Genomic DNA, 16150 nt, shown 5'->3' with positions numbered 1-16150 from the left:
ACGAAAATCAGAAAAAAGTGATCTTTTTGAGTGGCTTTTATTTTGTGAAGTACGGTAAAACACTTGTAATTTTATCTAAGGCGAATTCTTTCTCTCTCTAGTACGGTGCGGAACTACTTATTTATCTCATGTGGCCAAATGATATTGAATTTTACACGGCTGAAATAAATGAGGTTGCCTGAGCTTCTTCTATCTCGTGTTGTGAAAGCTACAATATAGTGAAATGTGAAATAAAAAATGCGAAAAAAATAAACTGCGTAAGACAGCTGCTGCTACTATGCGGTATATTATAGAAACTTACTTGAGAGACTCTAAATTTGGCGCCAAGAAGCTCATCTTCTGTGCGTTAGCAATCATCTTTCTGTTTCTCCCATATATAGCTAGCTATACACAATTAGTTATATGCAGGGTTACCTTACCTTCAAGCCTCCAGGCTGTCGGAAAATGGAGAATGATGAAGGAGCTTATACAATGGATGTTGTGATTAGGCAGAGTTTTGCGAAGGAAACACAAATGTCGTTCATTTTGTACACCATAAACAAATATACAATTTTAATTTGCAGACGCGACCTGTTGTAAAATTGTAGCACTTTGCTGGCTGTCACACGGACATCAAATTATATATAGTGAAACCAAAGCGGCGAGATGTGGAGCGTAAAACATGTTGGAACTTCATGCACTGACCGCTTTTGTTTAGTTTGATAACCATAAATTTTATCCAAATATTATATTAAAAAACCTACTCCCTCAAGATTGCTAAATCTTTAAATCCCCTCTGGCTGAACATGAGTGCGCAGTCCACGTTCTCCCAGACACCTTCATATAAGGCGCATTCGTCCCACGCAAAAGTGGTGGCCTTCGAAGAAGCACTCGTTTATGAAGGTTAGTCACAGCAATATTATCTGCGTCCGAAAACTGAGCTGACAATCTTGCTCTTCTGTTTGTATGTAGAATTGAAGCGAACGATTTTATTGCTCGAAACAGTGGTGAAAACCAATGCCAATGAAAAAATTCCACGCATTTTGCGCACTACAAGCAAGCTTCGTAAAACGTTGTCGATGACGCAGCTGCAGCGAGCCGTGGAGCAGCTGCTGCCTCCACAAAACGTTTCCAAGCCCGTACTGCTAGCGCTGCTAGCCAGGATTGAATCCAAGGTTCAAGTTTATACCAGTAAATCTTGTATCACCAGTAAGGACGAAAACGTGGAGATGATGGATGCATCACCGGCGATAGACGCATCACCGGAGATAGACGCATCACCGGAGATGGACGCTGTTCCTGCGTTATCCACCGTATTGCTGCCTGTCGTAGATCTCATTGAAGTGGAAATTTACTTACATCTGTTCGTGCTGGCGGCCTTGATCAAATTTAAGCTTGCTGATGAAGCTCTCGATTTAGTGGACAAGTTGGTGGTTCGCTGCCAGCAATTTAATCGCCGTACATTGGACCTATTTCAGGCGAAAGTATTCACTTACTACTCCAACATTCACGAGTATTTTGGACACGACCTTCCTGCTATCCGTGACACGTTGCTAAGTGCTCACCGCACGTCATGCCTGCGTTATGATGAGGCTGGACAAGCCACATTAATCAATCTACTTTTGCGTAATTTCTTGATGGGAAATATGTACGAACAAGCATACAAGTTTGTAAGCAAGACGACATTCCCAGAATCCGTATCAAACAACCAGTTTGTGCGTTATCTGTACTACGTGGGCAAAATTCAGGCCGTGCAGCTCGAATACACAGAATCGTACACCAAGCTGATGCAATCTATTCGCAAAGCCCCCGCCAACACTGCATATGGCTTTCGACGTACGGTGTACAAACTTGCGATTATCGTGCAGCTTCTCATGGGCGAAGTGCCTGAGCGTAACGTGTTCAACCAGGATGAATTTAGTAAGGCACTTGCCCCATACCTGCAACTTACGAACGTAAGATTGCTAACACTGTTATCTTTGGTTTATTGCGATGAACTGACTTACAAATGTGTTGCTGTGATCTCTCCTTCGTTGAGATTATAGGCTGTTCGTGTTGGAAATTTGGAGGACTTTAATAATGTATTATCGCAACATGAGGCGGCATTCAAATCTGACAACACATACACACTCATCCTTCGGTACTTGATCAGATTTGATTTAAGGCTCTTGAAAAATTACTTATATGTGTATGGCGCTGTTTGTGTAGTTTGCGCCACAATGTTATTAAGACGGGTCTGCGCAAAATAAGCACCTCGTACTCGCGGATTTTATTCAGCGATATTTGCGGCAAGCTTGCGCTTGAGGATGCTCAGAACGCTGAATTTGTGTGTGCCAAGGCTATTCGGGACGGCGTGATCGATGGCGTGATTGACCATGAAAACGGCTGGCTGAAGCTAAAAGAGACCATTAATTTGTACACCACCAACGATCCACAAACGGCGTTTCAAAGACGTATCACCTTTTGCCTTGATGTGCACAACGAAGCTGTGAAAGCCATGCGATACCCACCTGATGCCTATAAAAAAGACCTCGAGAGCGCTGAGGAGCGACTTGAGCGTGAAAAGCAGGAGGAAGAGCTTGCTAAGGAAATTGAAGACGAGATGGACGAAGGGCTATGATTTGAGAAGGAGACCTCAAGCATTTGATTGGTCGTGTACTGATCGCTTTCTGTTGCCGCACTTACCGATAAAAGGTGCACATTCATTTGCAGCAATAGTAATAAATGACTTTCGTTTGACACAGCTTCAACAAGATCCTACTGTCTCGAGTAGATGATGTATTTCTTTTATTGTCGTTACACAGTTCCACTCGGTTAGATCAATTCACTTCTTCTGGGCCCAGAGCGGCGCCTGGTAACGGTTGGAGTTGTACGGCGATTGACCCGCCACCCAGCCAGGAACATTTTTCATGGCCTCACGTTCCTTCTCCAAAATGTGCTTCTCTTGTTCCAAGTATTCGACATCAGCCTCTGCCTGAAGAAATGGCAACAATGCAATTCGATTCTCACGCTCCTCTTTAGCCAATTCACGCTGGTGCTTGTTTTGCTGACCTACAAGGTAGTAGCCTACGGACGTGACGAAGAACGTGCCGAGAAAAAGGGACCATCCCGGTGGTCCGCGCGTAGCGGGACCATTTCTAACAAATTTGACCGGCGAATAGCCTCCCCTTGGCGGCATATCTTGGTTGGGCGTGTGGAAATTAGGCGTGGCCATTACTGCGTTTGCTGCTGCTGCGTGAATTATATTCTCTGTATGTGTACCACGCACTTTTGTATATTAATTTTGTTTTCAACGGAGACGCAATGGCCAATACCATTTGCCCAACATGCTCCTGTACCGAGATTGATGTAGTAGATGTGAGCGGAGACGCCGTGTGCGTGAGTTGCGGTACCATTCTGGAAGAGAACAACATTGTATCGTCCGTTGAATTTCAGGAGTCGGGCGGTGGCGCGCACTCTGTCGTAGGGCAGTTTGTGTCCGCTACAGCCTCCAAGTCTTATGGAATTTGTGGTACTAATGGGCGTAATTACGGTCTTGAATCGCGTGCTAGCACCCTGGCCAATGGCAAGAAGAAAATACGCCAAATTGCAGGCATGCTTCGCCTTGGTGATCACTACGTGGACTCTGCTTTTCGCCTTTTTGCGCTGGCATTGCAGCGCAACTTCACACATGGCCGCAAGACGCAGACGGTCATTGCTGCCTGCCTCTACATCGTTTGCAGGAGAGAGCGCTCACCGCATTTACTCATCGACTTCTCCGATAAGCTTCAGATTAATGTCTATGTGCTGGGTGGCGTATTCCTCAAATTCTGCAAGCTGCTGCAGATTCATTTGCCGCTTATTGATCCGTCGCTTTACATCCATCGTTTTGCGTCGCAGCTTAATTTCGTAGGTAAAACTCATAGCATTGCCACAACTGCGCTGCGCCTCGTGGCTACGATGAAGCGTGACTGGATCGAAACAGGCCGCCGTCCATCAGGTATCTGCGGTGCGGCCTTGCTCATCGCGGCACGCTCGCAGTCGGTTATGTGCAGTCTTTACGATGTTATGGACGTCGTCAACATTGGCGAACGTACGCTTAAGCAGCGGCTGTATGAATTTTCGCTTACACCAACAGCGCAGCTGACATATGATCAAGTAGGTAAGTTCGAGATGTCGCGTGTGGAGTGTGACCCGCCCAGTTTTCAACGCCACCGCGAAAAAGAAGTCATGGAGATGCTGTTGCTGGAGTCGAAAACTTTGCAATTAGAACCACAACGACGAAAGCGACGAAGAAAAATGCTGGAAGACGAAAGTGACGAAGACAACGACAGTGTTAGCGTGTCGGCGGCCAGGGGACTGCTTGACACTAAAGCGCAGCGCATTAAGGATGAGGAGATGTCCCGTTTGTTAAGCTGTGATGCATATTACAAGAAAAAGCAGGTGGAGTCATTACTTGAGAACGATGGGGCGATTGTTGATACAAAAGGATGTGTTATTGCCTCGAAAAACGATAGTGGCGTGGATGATGACGACGATATTGACTACGGATTTGACAATACTAATGAGCAGATTGTTAATCATGCTAGTCGCTTGGCGGCACAGGAAATTTTGTTTCGAGTGCGAAAGAAATCGACTCGCTATATCAGACGTAAGCGTGAAGAAACAAATTTTTACAAAACAATTGAGCGAGATCTTACGATGGCCCTTGAAGAGGAAACGAAAGTACGAGACAGCCAAGTTGATCATGACGAACAGGATGACGGCGGGACAGAGCACAGTACGCCCCCCTTATCAACAGCAAATTCCAAGGCTCTTTCTACAGTTATACGTAGACCGAGATCACCAGACTTGACGAGCGCCACTTCTGAAAAGCAGAGGAGGAATAGGGCGAGTGGCGAAATTAATGAGCAAGACGATAATGCTGAAACTTTTCGAAATGAGAACGTAATGTATACAAGTAGCGTTGCTGAGACAGGAAATGTCCAGGAGGGAGCCGTTGACTCGTTCTCGGACCTTGATGACGACGAAATTAACTCCTTATTGTTGACTCGAGAGGAAGCTGAAAAAAAGAAGGTTTTGTGGGAGAAGATGAATAAGGATTATATTCAGAAACAAGTGTGCCTCAATCAATGATTAAATCTATTTAGGTGCACCATTGCTAACACTCAGCATGGTTCTTACGCTTGCTTTACAGACCCAAAAATGGCCAAGTGGTTTGGCGGCGCCAGATGTTTCCAAGAAGAGAAGAAAAAAAAAAATTGATGTAAACGCGCCACCTCCTGATACGGCCCAACATGCAATCTATGTACGCACTTGATAAAATTCATGACTTGCACACAATTTCTGACCCGCATCCCTCCCGCTGTACAGAAATTAAAGAGCAGAAGGATCAATTACGAAGTAATTGATGAACTCTTTGGCGAGGCAGCAAGCAACGGACTTTAGAAGATAGATTAAAGTATTGACATTGATGCTGGAGCGAGAATACTGCGTACTTGAGCTGTGAGATGCTCATTAGTTCTTAATGCGTCTATTCAAGAAGACACTTTGAAGCGTAATGTAATCGTGTAATCATCTCTTGCAAAAAATCATACAAGCGCTGTGCCTTACGAATGGCACATCCTCGTTGCTTAGAATAAGTAAAAACATGACTAACACCCTACCTAGCCCATTTAATGACAGTTTCAACTTTTCACTGCTTGAAAAAGGCCAAATACGAGTTAAATAAATCTCTTACCTTTTTTCACTTAGCTCCATGAGCACAAGTTCATTTGCCTAAAAACACACAATGTATGCAACAAGTTTGCCATGCACTTTGCACAGAGGAAGCTTTGAATCTCAGAGTCTGCATCAGCAAACGCACAGAGGTTGAAGTTCGTGAAGAAGCCAATATTGAAAGAATACATATATAATGAAATATTTTTTTCCTCATAACAATTGGCTACAGTACTCATGAATATCCATAATGACTTCAAGTTTAACCTAAAATTCGTACAATTACTTGGTAAAATGGTACAGAATGTGAATCAATCAACTACACAAGTTGCCTCAAAACACCCCTCATGTGTACCACTTTGATATTCACACCTATTTGTCTTTTTGAAAAACCGTGCTAAAGTGGCCGAATGCTGAGTCTAGTACTCCACATTTTGCCCTCTGCCGTGCCTGCTCATATTGAGCGTACGTACACCTGGGGTCTACCCCCATGCACCAGATCAAATAGCCTAATAATCCCTAACTAAAAGCATGATTTTTGCAAACAAAGCGCTTAAAGAAATTTTTGGTGAAAATGCCGAGGTGTTCTTCGATGAGATCAGTTCCAGTGACTCTTCAGTCCCGACCAAACACCTCTACCCTCACCCGTCGATATACTGCCTGACCGTTCTCCAAGGTGGCGGCGCTTACTGTGCTCAGCGTCCCCGTTGTGCGGGTATCGGAATCCGTGCCAATTTTCATTGGCGGGAAGTGTTTGGACATCCTGCACAGAAACCCACGACGATATCTTGCCTGTTACTAACGAGCTGGACCAGGATGAAGGAGCCGAATTGCTATACTGCAAGCACAAGCGCCATGTCGACTCTAGCTTAAACCATTATTACGGTTGGAACCTAAAGCCGTTCGCCTTGCTGGCGCAGAGCTCGTGCATGCCTATGTGTGTAAACCTACTTATCCTCGCTAGAACATAACGTGGCATCATTCGCTCTGTGAGCGCCTTTCAACCCACATCTCATTACTCGTTAGACGTTTCGTCTGCGCTTGGAGTAGCAGCAGTTGGGGAATCGTACCTACCATGAGGGATGTACTTTGGGTACTACAAGGTGACGAAAGTACCGCTGGGTATATGTCAGCTCGCACAATGGAGAAAGATACATGCCATATCATCTGTCTTATGGCCTTACAAGCTAAGAGAAAAATCTGCCAATAGCATCAAACCCTGCCTGACTTTACAAAGCGCGCGCAAACGTCAAGGTAATATCCCGTTACCCACAGCTCCCCATGAGACAGCTGAACCAGCTATCATCCAAGTGTCCTTTTCACCGCAAGATCGGTAGTGGGAAACGCGCTGCAACGGGCAACCAGCCGCTTTCCCAAGGGATATGAGTCTGAGGGTTCACCAGGCCGTAAACGGCCACGTAATTACGAAACTCTTGGCTTAGTGGAATCTCAAACTTCCTCGAAAATTTTAGACTAGGATAAACCCTTCAGCTACACCGAATATTGGTGACAGCCCCAATTCATCCGTCGGTTCACCAACTGCCCTACGTGGAAGTAGACCTCCCGTGCTCATCGATCAGTGTTGACAAAGCTCGACGCCCTCTTCAGATGGCGGCACGAAGACTTCTCCGGGAATTACGAAGTACATCCTAGACTGAGATTCGCCGGAGCTCTCTGAGCTTTGCCTTTACGCTGGATGGCTTGAGGCATCCCAAGAGGCTCAAAACCAAGCCGCTGATTTGCAGCAGTAGATAGCTCAGCTGCAATGGATGGTGGAGAAGCCCGACTACCCCATAGGAGCAGTCCGTGTTAAGGTTCAGAAGCCAGCCCTTATAGAATACGAAGTGTTTTTGCATTCATTTCGGTATATAACATATTTTTGTGTGCCTTCTGCCTTTGACATAGGCGTATTGCCTTTGTTTGTTTTGGCTCTCAGCCATAATGTCGCACTCCCTGCGCGCAGCAACCAATGCCATTTTGATGAACTCACTGATTTGCTTGGGGGGTATTGGCGAACTGATATTTCGATTGTCAGCTTCCCCGTACACAGACCAGAGCCACTTCGTGGCGGTTTCGAAGTCACTCAGGCGCTTCTTATATCGATCGAAAAGTAAAGATTGCAGAGGCTTGTACTGCATTTGATAACACAAACGCATAGATTGGAACTAGCTCGCTTCGGCGCCGCTATCTCTCCGCGCAAGTGCTTTCTCCACCACGGGATTCATGCGTTTCATGTAACCATTTATTTGTGGATTTTCAGCGGTTGGCATACACAATCTGGTGCCGAGCACCCTGAATAATTTAACAATAAATCTACTGTATAACGTGGATTTTTCTTTGATACAGTGGCTACTGGTAAGCAATGTTGACGACACACTTTGTCGAGAAACAGCTTGGCAGTATACTCATCGATCTATTATCCCTGACTGAAGCGAGTTCAGCCATTTTGCTCCAACTGCCCACAAAGACGACGATTCCAGTAATATATTTGAGCGTCGTAGAAGGAAAGAGAAATAAGAAATCATACCGATGAATTGCCAGTGCTCTGCCGAAACTGGCATACTGGCCAAAGTTACTACCGCATGTAGCGGGTTTTAACCGGCTGACATATTTCATACAGGCACACATATGTGCATACCGGCTTATACGTGTCGGACCACCAAGATGTCGCACTCACCAAGCAGCATATCTTTTTTTCTTAAAAGGTAGTTAACCAAACAGCACCATGTACCTCGTGCCCTGTTCAAGATGTTGCACTGTGGTCCTCATCATGAGGCATCACTGGACGCTGAGTGACATGAGAATTAGTGCTAGAATTTATCAAGCAATGGGATCATGCAGAGCAAGGTAGATTTCCAACCGCGCCTTCTAAAAAAAGCTTCTAAGGTCTCACTCCCTGCTTACCGAAGCATTTAGCAGCGTTACACATGTAGCGTTTGACCCGTACGCTATACATATCAACTTATCAATTGGTAATGCCACTACTGTGCTATTGGTCCATATCTGATCGCGGCGATAAGAGGGGGTTTCCGCCACTTGATTTCATGGCCCTCTTCAATTCTTGCCATGTGTCATAGTAGCCCGGGTGGTTGATTTCCCATGTCATCGACCAATCCTACGCGTGGTTCTCCAAATGCGACATGGTAAGGGCCACTTGACTACGGTCATAACAAATTTGAACCATCGCGATAGCGATGTTCATTTCTTGCTGCCGAAACGTGTACTTTTCACCTTGATTTCTGCAGGAAGCTCCATGTATACCGACGGTGTCTCCACCACTTGAGGAGGCAGTGACGGAACTGGCGTCGGTATGTTCTGGGATAATACTTGCTCATACGCAGCAAAATTTGCTAAGCGTTGAGTGATCGCATCTTGATCCAATTGAAGTATGTCGGAGACAGCGTGATCTCCAATTAAAGCTTGCAGATTCATCACACACTCGCATTGCGAGTGTGTCAGGAATGATTTTTCTCCCCTGTTGATCTGAGGGCGACCATGTCCACATTGTCCATAGATGAATCTATCGAAGTATTTGGCGCGGGATTGATTCCAAGTGCTATCAAGTGTAACGGGAAGTGCCCATTCGTGTACACACTCTTTTTGAGGAAGGCTTAAGTCAGCTGACACGCCTCATTGCGTGTTGCTCGCTTCCAGTGATCAGTCGATTTATGCAAACAAATAGGAAAAGGTAAAGTGACATTTGTTGTGGCCAAGAGGCCTTGCACCTTCCATAAACTCATAAGTCCAACCAATTTTGTCTAAACAGAATCAAGGAATGTACAACTATTCAATTGCACCAAATATCGCAAAAATACAACAAGGTACAATTGTTCGAAATTTACACTAACTTGATGTAATTGTGGATATTCAGAAGTATAGGAATATCGGTATTTGTCAAAGTGAGGAGTCCGAGGTACACGTGGGCTGCTAGTCGCACGTTAGAATAGAAAGGAAGCTTCGCCATGGGAAATGGTACAGCTTATATGTTTTCTATTAGTCTAAATATAACTTATTTTGACTATATAAAGTTTTGGAATCGCAGAGCGATCTAGCAGTACTAAAAGATCGTATATGTTCACGGTTTTGGCTATAACAGGAGTGCACGAACACAACTTCTTTGCGTTTGTAGAAGTGGACTCGGAGAATCAGAGTGCATAAAAGATTCGTTGCATCTCGTGTTTATTCGACATCTTTCGTCAAAGCAATTACTGTCACATTATATGCGTACTACCGTGAAGGCGATTTGAAGCTCGAGGGTTGGAGCATTACGAGCGCCGGAAAATATGGACTTCACCCACGCATATAAAAGGTATATAGATCTTTGAGCAGCCGAGCATCACCGTGATACCCTAGATTTTACGTCCGTGGCCGTAACGCATATCTACGTCCTGCGTGCCCTTCACTTCGACGGCTAAGAGATATGTTGGGTTGAGCTTCCACGCAGAGTCATCCGTAAATTATCTTGCACGTTGATGTCGAGTTCCAGCAAGCGCATTGAGCTTTATGGGGAAGAAATAAAAATCATCACCCCCAGTTTTGCGATGCTATGGAAAGTCCTGGTATATTTAGTTGCGTTGTGCGATTGACGCAAGAAGGTAAAAAAACGAGAGCGTATGCGTAGGCATTGAAATTAAATTCGTTTATCTAGCGATCGGAACATGAGTAAAGTGTTGAAGGTTGTGTTGATCTTTCTGGTGAAGTTTGAAGTCTTTGACAGCGTTGAACGTTATCTCGACCAGGATCATAACTTGAGATATTATCGCATCCTAGGTCTTGCGTGGCATGGCTCGCCATAAGCTATGGGTCGAGTAATAATCTGAAACTCTTAGTAATGCTGTATAAACCCATCTCTGTTATAAAGCAGGAGCTCTACTGGTGCGGACATAAAGCTACGATATCTTTGATGCAAGACATCAAAATGTCTGACAAAGATAGTACAAAGTTCCTTAAAGTTATATCGCAAGGCAGAAGCGTCAATGAGCCACGTTTTACGATAAAATCCAAACAAGCAGTCGTATTTCGAAATCCTAAGCTCTTTTTCCTGAGTCAAGAGTAGGCGACGGTTTGTCCTGGCCCATAGAATGATTCTCTGATTGGACCACTGTTAAATGCCGTAAGCTGGTGTCTCCTGTGCTAGAACCGGTGGAGTGTAAGAGAGTGTGTGTTGTAGTCTCCTGGTCTATGCTGGTAAGTGTGTTTCAAAGTTGAAAGACCATGCTTTCAAGGCTACTAAATGACCCAATCTTGTCAGGATGTGACGACACTACTGTGCCAAAACTGCCCTGTGACGCACCTACCGTATAGAATAGTCATGCTTTACATATTCTAGCGAGAATTCACTGAGCTTGAGAATAAGATCTTGGGAATGCTTGCAATTACTGATACCGATATTGTGCTCTAAGCGGAATGTCTGAGCCAATTTACTAATCCCGCTGCTGTAAGCAATGCAGTAACCGATAAGGATATCGACAAGCTGTTTCTCAAGATAGAGATTTGCCAACATGGCTTGCAACTAGCCATTGTTTCGATACAATCTGCGTTTCATAGCAAAGATTTAGCAAATTTTGTTTGAGGTGCTGGGCACCAAATTGTACATGTCAAATGCGAGGCGTCTACAAGCAAATGGTCTCCTACCAAGTACTTTCGCTCTGTTTCGTGCGCTTTCAATTTTTGGCACTCTGAGAGCGATGCTGAAGCGACGACACCGAGGGATTCAACCTTTGTCCCTCGTGCCAAAGTCGTAGCTCAAAGTGGATCAACCACAGAAGAAGCAGAGGGGAGACGCACTCTCCGGGTACCCCCCTCTTCTAGATCGACAAGATAATCGATACCACCACATCTGGAATGTGGTGGTGGAACGTCCGTAGTCGGATCTAATCTTGGTGAAATAGCTGAGGTATCCAGCAAATGATAATACATGGGAGCCTCGTACTAACAGTATTCGCGAAGATCCCATTATCGTTCGTGCGTTCGGTGCGGGTCCGAAGACGGACCCTGCTTAGGAAATATATCCCTTTCTTTTCTCCCTTTGTCCCTCTCGTCGTAAACTCAACTGATGACCGAGCGTACTTTACGTGCATCCTCGACATCGGAGTGAACCCGATCAATGCGCAAATCGAAATGGCATATCGCGTACCTCCCTGAGTAAGGGTTCAGGCAATAACCGTTACAGCTCGGCACCAACCCACATATGATTTTTCAAATTCAAGCACAGAGCCATCGTCACAAAACCCCAAGCAGAGAATAAAAGGGTAGTTTTCTTCTTTGTCAAGAAAAGTTTTGTTGTAAAAGTGTAAATCGGGTGAGCTGAATGTGGTTGTGATAGCACTTTCGCGTTATCCGGACTACGAACAGTCGCATATCACGATGGGAATATAGCACGTGGACAAAAATAGTCGCAACGTGTGTTGCGTTGCTAAAAGCTTTTGAAAGCAACAATATTTTGAGCTCCGACGTCACTCGATTGAAGCCTTAAATATCGCGTTCGCACCGCCAATCGTTGTCTTAATGCAGCACTGAAACCTTGATACACAGCTTTTGATGGCGAAAGTATTAATACTAAATATAGTAAGAGGCACATTAATTCCTCTGAAAAGACCAACACGGAATAAAAATGATGCAAACTTAGTGAGCACCATTCTCTGGCGGCTCAATAAATAAAAAATGATATAGCACATAGTGTGCACGTGAATACGTGGCATGGAGTTTGACTATGCCCACATGTATTGACGGCTTTGAGCATTCCGCCAATTTTGGCCGGACGTCAGTAGGCTATTTGCATGACCTCCACTTTTATGTTCCAGAAGCGCGTCTGATAATATCAGTATAGTAGCATTTGTGGACTGCCGAGCAAGGTAGCTTATCCCCCTGCTATCACTTGTGAAGATCCAGCTAAGCTAGATTTTATAATATATGTTGATAACATTTCTATTATTATTGCTTTTTTCGGATCAAAATTTGAGCTGTGCATAAAAGTATGGGGATTTTGTTGGAGGTACTTGGCACCAGATCAGATACGTGTATCGCGGACCACCCCAGACAGAATAAAGACTTTGCTTTCACCGCGCGAGTGGGGGGTCTCCTCCAAATCACTAGCGCGGAGATCCGCGGTGCTAGAGCAAATGTTATTTATTAATTAAGTCGCGTCAGTAACGCTAGACACGCCTCATCGGAGCTTTATGAATGATTTGCTTATTCTCGTGTTTACTTGGCACCTTTACGATGTGGAGTCCGTAATGGTGAGGTAGATTGTCAACACGAACCTACTTGCCAAATTCAGAACGGCTGAAGTTTGTAGCAAAATCGACAATTTTATCTTGAAGCAATTGAGCGTCTTGCATCAAGTTCGCGATGCTATAGCTGAACGCCAGGATGTGCAAAAGCAACGTGCAGACACCAGAAGCAAATAAAAACCGCACGCGTTTGCCGCAAATAAAAAGATATAACAGACGTGATTCGCCTACCAACACATGCAGTACACTGAGTCTGTATCTCTCAGCTGCGCTTGCGCCATGTAAGACATTTTACATTCGTGACTAAAAGTGGATTGACTTACACTCTTGATGTATCAAGAGAGTATAGACGTATCATGTGCTCTACGTGCGCTAGCGAGAGCGGTATTATGACCCCATCCTTGGGGCTATTCCGGTGCGAAGCGCTCCTTTAATACTTAATCAACGTTTAAGCTATTTTTTTAAGTGCAGTGACAGTATACCTTCTGCTCTAAAAAATTATTTCGATTCTTTTCTGAACCGATTTCGGTACCATAAGCCAATCGATATGGTTGTTTAGCTTATCATGCGCATATTCATATATTGGCTGCATAACGAGCCCTTCCAAGTATGGTGTCGTGCTGCCATAACGCATCAAGATCATGAGGGCTAGTCACACGAAGGCTAGTCACACGAAGGTCGTCCTTCGTCAACTCCACTTGATGAAAATTAAGTGGCTTATTTTCATATGGAACGGATGGTGGGCCAGCGCGCTCACTATCAATTAAACCAGTATCTAGCGCGATGAAGTTTCCTCATTGAGAAGACTCGTGGAAAGTCGGGATTCGACAGTGACACAAAAACCATAACGCCGTACCATCCCTATAGCTGAGCAACAGTCTGCTCTTAAGCAGCGGTTTGGTTTTGAGCCGCTCTGGATGCCTTTAGTCAGACAGCATGATGACAAAGCTCAGGGCTCCGGCGACTTCGAGATCTTGCTAATCTCAGCCTTAAATGCACGTTGTAACTCCTGGAGAAAGTCTTCGGGCCGCCACAACATAGAGAGCTGAAGTGAGCAAGTCGCTGAAGGGTCGAGCTTCGCCGGCACTGCTCAATGATCACAGGGTGGCTCATTTTCACAAAGGCCACTTTCACTTAGGACATTTGGTGGATCGGTGGGTACACCGGGGCTTGACCAGTGTTACAAATCGCATCAATCCATGCTTGGCTTTGCACAGCAAACGTCAAGGCAACATCCCATTACATCCAGCTCCTGCTTGTTACATACTTTTCTGCCCGTCTCCTTGAGACTGCTGAACCAGCTATCAACCAAGGGTACAATATCAGTCGCCTCACACCAGAGGGAAATGCGCTGTTATGGGCAACAGAAACGAAGAACCTCAACGGAGATAAATGCTGAGAGTGTACTATGTCGTAATCGGCCACGTTATTATAAAATTCTTGACGCAGTGGAACCTTAAACGTCCGAAAAAGTTTAGATTAAAATTGGCCCTTCAACTTTATCAGATGGAGGCACGCGTATCCTGGTGTGAAGGGGTGGGTCACATACGATGGTGTGGCCACAAAATACTGCGGCTACACCTTCACAAGAAGCCACGACGTGGCTGGACTGCTAGTAGAAACGCATTTTAATTAGGTTTTATTATGTAATTTGAAAATCCATAGATTTAGATACGGGTGGCTTTGCATCAAATATAACAAAAATATACAGTTTAAAATTTGAGCGAATTTGTTCTTTGATTTGGGTAAGGGTTGCGATTACTCTTGGAGTAAGCGGATTGCGACCCGCTACACCCGTACTGGTTCTAAGTATGAAACGAAGGTCACCGACCTTGGCGCTGATGACTTGGCGACCCTCTCCTCTGTCTTTACATCCCGAGAGATAAAGCACGGTGCGCGGTATAACGCGCTTCCCATCTAGCAGTTAGGTCTTATCATGCTTTAAGCTGAACATCTGCCTCGCAGTTTCACAATGAAGTGCAGCGTTGTTCACAGCAAGAGTTGAAAGGTGGTGAGCGACCGGTATTACTGTTTGACCACACTCGATTCTAGCAGCTATTTACTCAAAGGTTGGCTGGTAAGGCAAAAAACGGGTGAGGTGACGCACTTTCTTTATCCAGTGCGTACTCTCCATCTTTTTCGCCCTTGCTTAGTACTAAGGTACGATCCGCATGAAAGTTACCGATTTATTGCACTGGTGCGGCTCGAAGGCAAGTAAATCTTCTTAATAGTGGTAACCTGTGGGATCAGATAGGGATTTTTGAAAAAAATATGCGCGCTCGTATTTTAAGCAGACGGCCCATATGCATAGGCAAATAATAATAAATTCAGTGACGTGAACTAGTCAAATACGGCATCATCAAAACCGCTACGTTTCTTCACTTCCAGACTAGCGAGCTGGGCTTGCTCAGCCTGGTCATGTACGTCGCAGCGAAATGTGGTGGTCACCCACCCGAGTGCTACCCGAGCTTGAGGCTTCTTAACTTTACAGAAAGAGATTTGAGCTACTGGAACTCACTCGCTAGGACTAAGCTTCCCCTAGCGCGGGATGCTGGTAGCTTTCCGACCCATTTTGGGACCAGATCCGTACCCTTCATTACACTTTGAGGCTTTTTCGGTCAGTAGGGCCTCTTCCAACCCAAGTATCACATACCCAATTGGTGCGCGTTGGCAGAGCGGTAACACTACGGGGGTGTGGTTGCTCGTCCACTTTAGTGACCTATCTCTGTCGTCCTTGATTCCAATCCTTTAAGTATCGAACTAGGTACCCTCAAACCAAGCTACAAATCACTTGAGCTAGAGATAGGTGCTACTAACCTTGCAGATTCCGGAACCCACTCGCTAGGAATAAGCTTTCTCCAACGCGAAATGCTGGTAGCTATCCGACCAATCTTGTGAGCGAGTTCCGTACCTCTCTTTACACTATGAGGCTTTTTGGATCAGTAGGACCTCTTTCTATCCAACTACCACACACCCAATTGGGTGCGGGTTGGCAGGGCGGTCACACTACAGGGGTGTGGTTGCTCGTCCACTCTAATGACCTATCTCCGGCGTCGAAATTCCTCCACGACGCAATTCTCGCGTTCCATCTGATCCCGCACCATCCGCGGAAGCAGCCGCAGCAGGAGGGAGAGCTTGTTGAGCCTGCTCCAATTGATGGATCTGATTTTTGATTGCGTCCCCAGTCGAGTTTTCATGACGCCAAGCGAAGACACGTCCTTCGCAAACGACCTGTCTGTTAT

The 16150-nt window shown here is 45.3% G+C and overlaps 4 protein-coding genes across 4 annotated transcripts; 2 read left to right on the top strand and 2 right to left on the bottom strand.

Moving 5' to 3' along the window:
- Positions 1-785: 785 nt before the first annotated feature.
- Positions 786-2599, top strand: PHALS_11282 (26s proteasome non-atpase regulatory subunit 3; the record flags this gene model as incomplete). Its single annotated transcript, XM_024726851.1, has 4 exons — positions 786-882; positions 952-1934; positions 2025-2119; positions 2188-2599. The coding sequence occupies 4 exons, from the start codon at positions 786-788 to the stop codon at positions 2597-2599; spliced, it is 1587 nt and encodes a 528-aa protein (XP_024577486.1).
- A 204-nt stretch (positions 2600-2803) lies between these two features.
- PHALS_11281 (NADH:ubiquinone oxidoreductase, B16.6 subunit/cell death-regulatory protein) lies at positions 2804-3193 on the bottom strand (the record flags this gene model as incomplete). The annotated part of the gene is made up of 1 exon (XM_024726850.1): positions 2804-3193. The coding sequence occupies one exon, from the start codon at positions 3191-3193 to the stop codon at positions 2804-2806; it is 390 nt and encodes a 129-aa protein (XP_024577485.1).
- An 89-nt stretch (positions 3194-3282) lies between these two features.
- On the top strand, positions 3283-5406 carry PHALS_11280 (transcription factor iiib 90 kda subunit-like; the record flags this gene model as incomplete). Its single annotated transcript, XM_024726849.1, has 4 exons — positions 3283-4609; positions 4673-5076; positions 5156-5266; positions 5332-5406. 4 exons carry the CDS (start codon positions 3283-3285, stop codon positions 5404-5406), a joined length of 1917 nt encoding a protein of 638 aa, XP_024577484.1.
- Positions 5407-13483: 8077 nt separating this feature from the next.
- Positions 13484-13754, bottom strand: PHALS_11279 (uncharacterized protein; the record flags this gene model as incomplete). The annotated part of the gene is made up of 2 exons (XM_024726847.1): positions 13484-13664; positions 13744-13754. 2 exons carry the CDS (start codon positions 13752-13754, stop codon positions 13484-13486), a joined length of 192 nt encoding a protein of 63 aa, XP_024577483.1.
- Between the last annotated feature and the right edge of the window lie 2396 nt (positions 13755-16150).

This window comes from Plasmopara halstedii (genome assembly GCF_900000015.1).
Source record: "Plasmopara halstedii genome assembly, contig: Scaffold_526, whole genome shotgun sequence".
In the NCBI taxonomy this organism is placed as follows: Eukaryota; Oomycota; class Peronosporomycetes; order Peronosporales; family Peronosporaceae; genus Plasmopara; species Plasmopara halstedii.
Note: the sequence above shows the minus strand (reverse complement) of the source record. Positions and strands in the feature narration are given on the sequence as shown.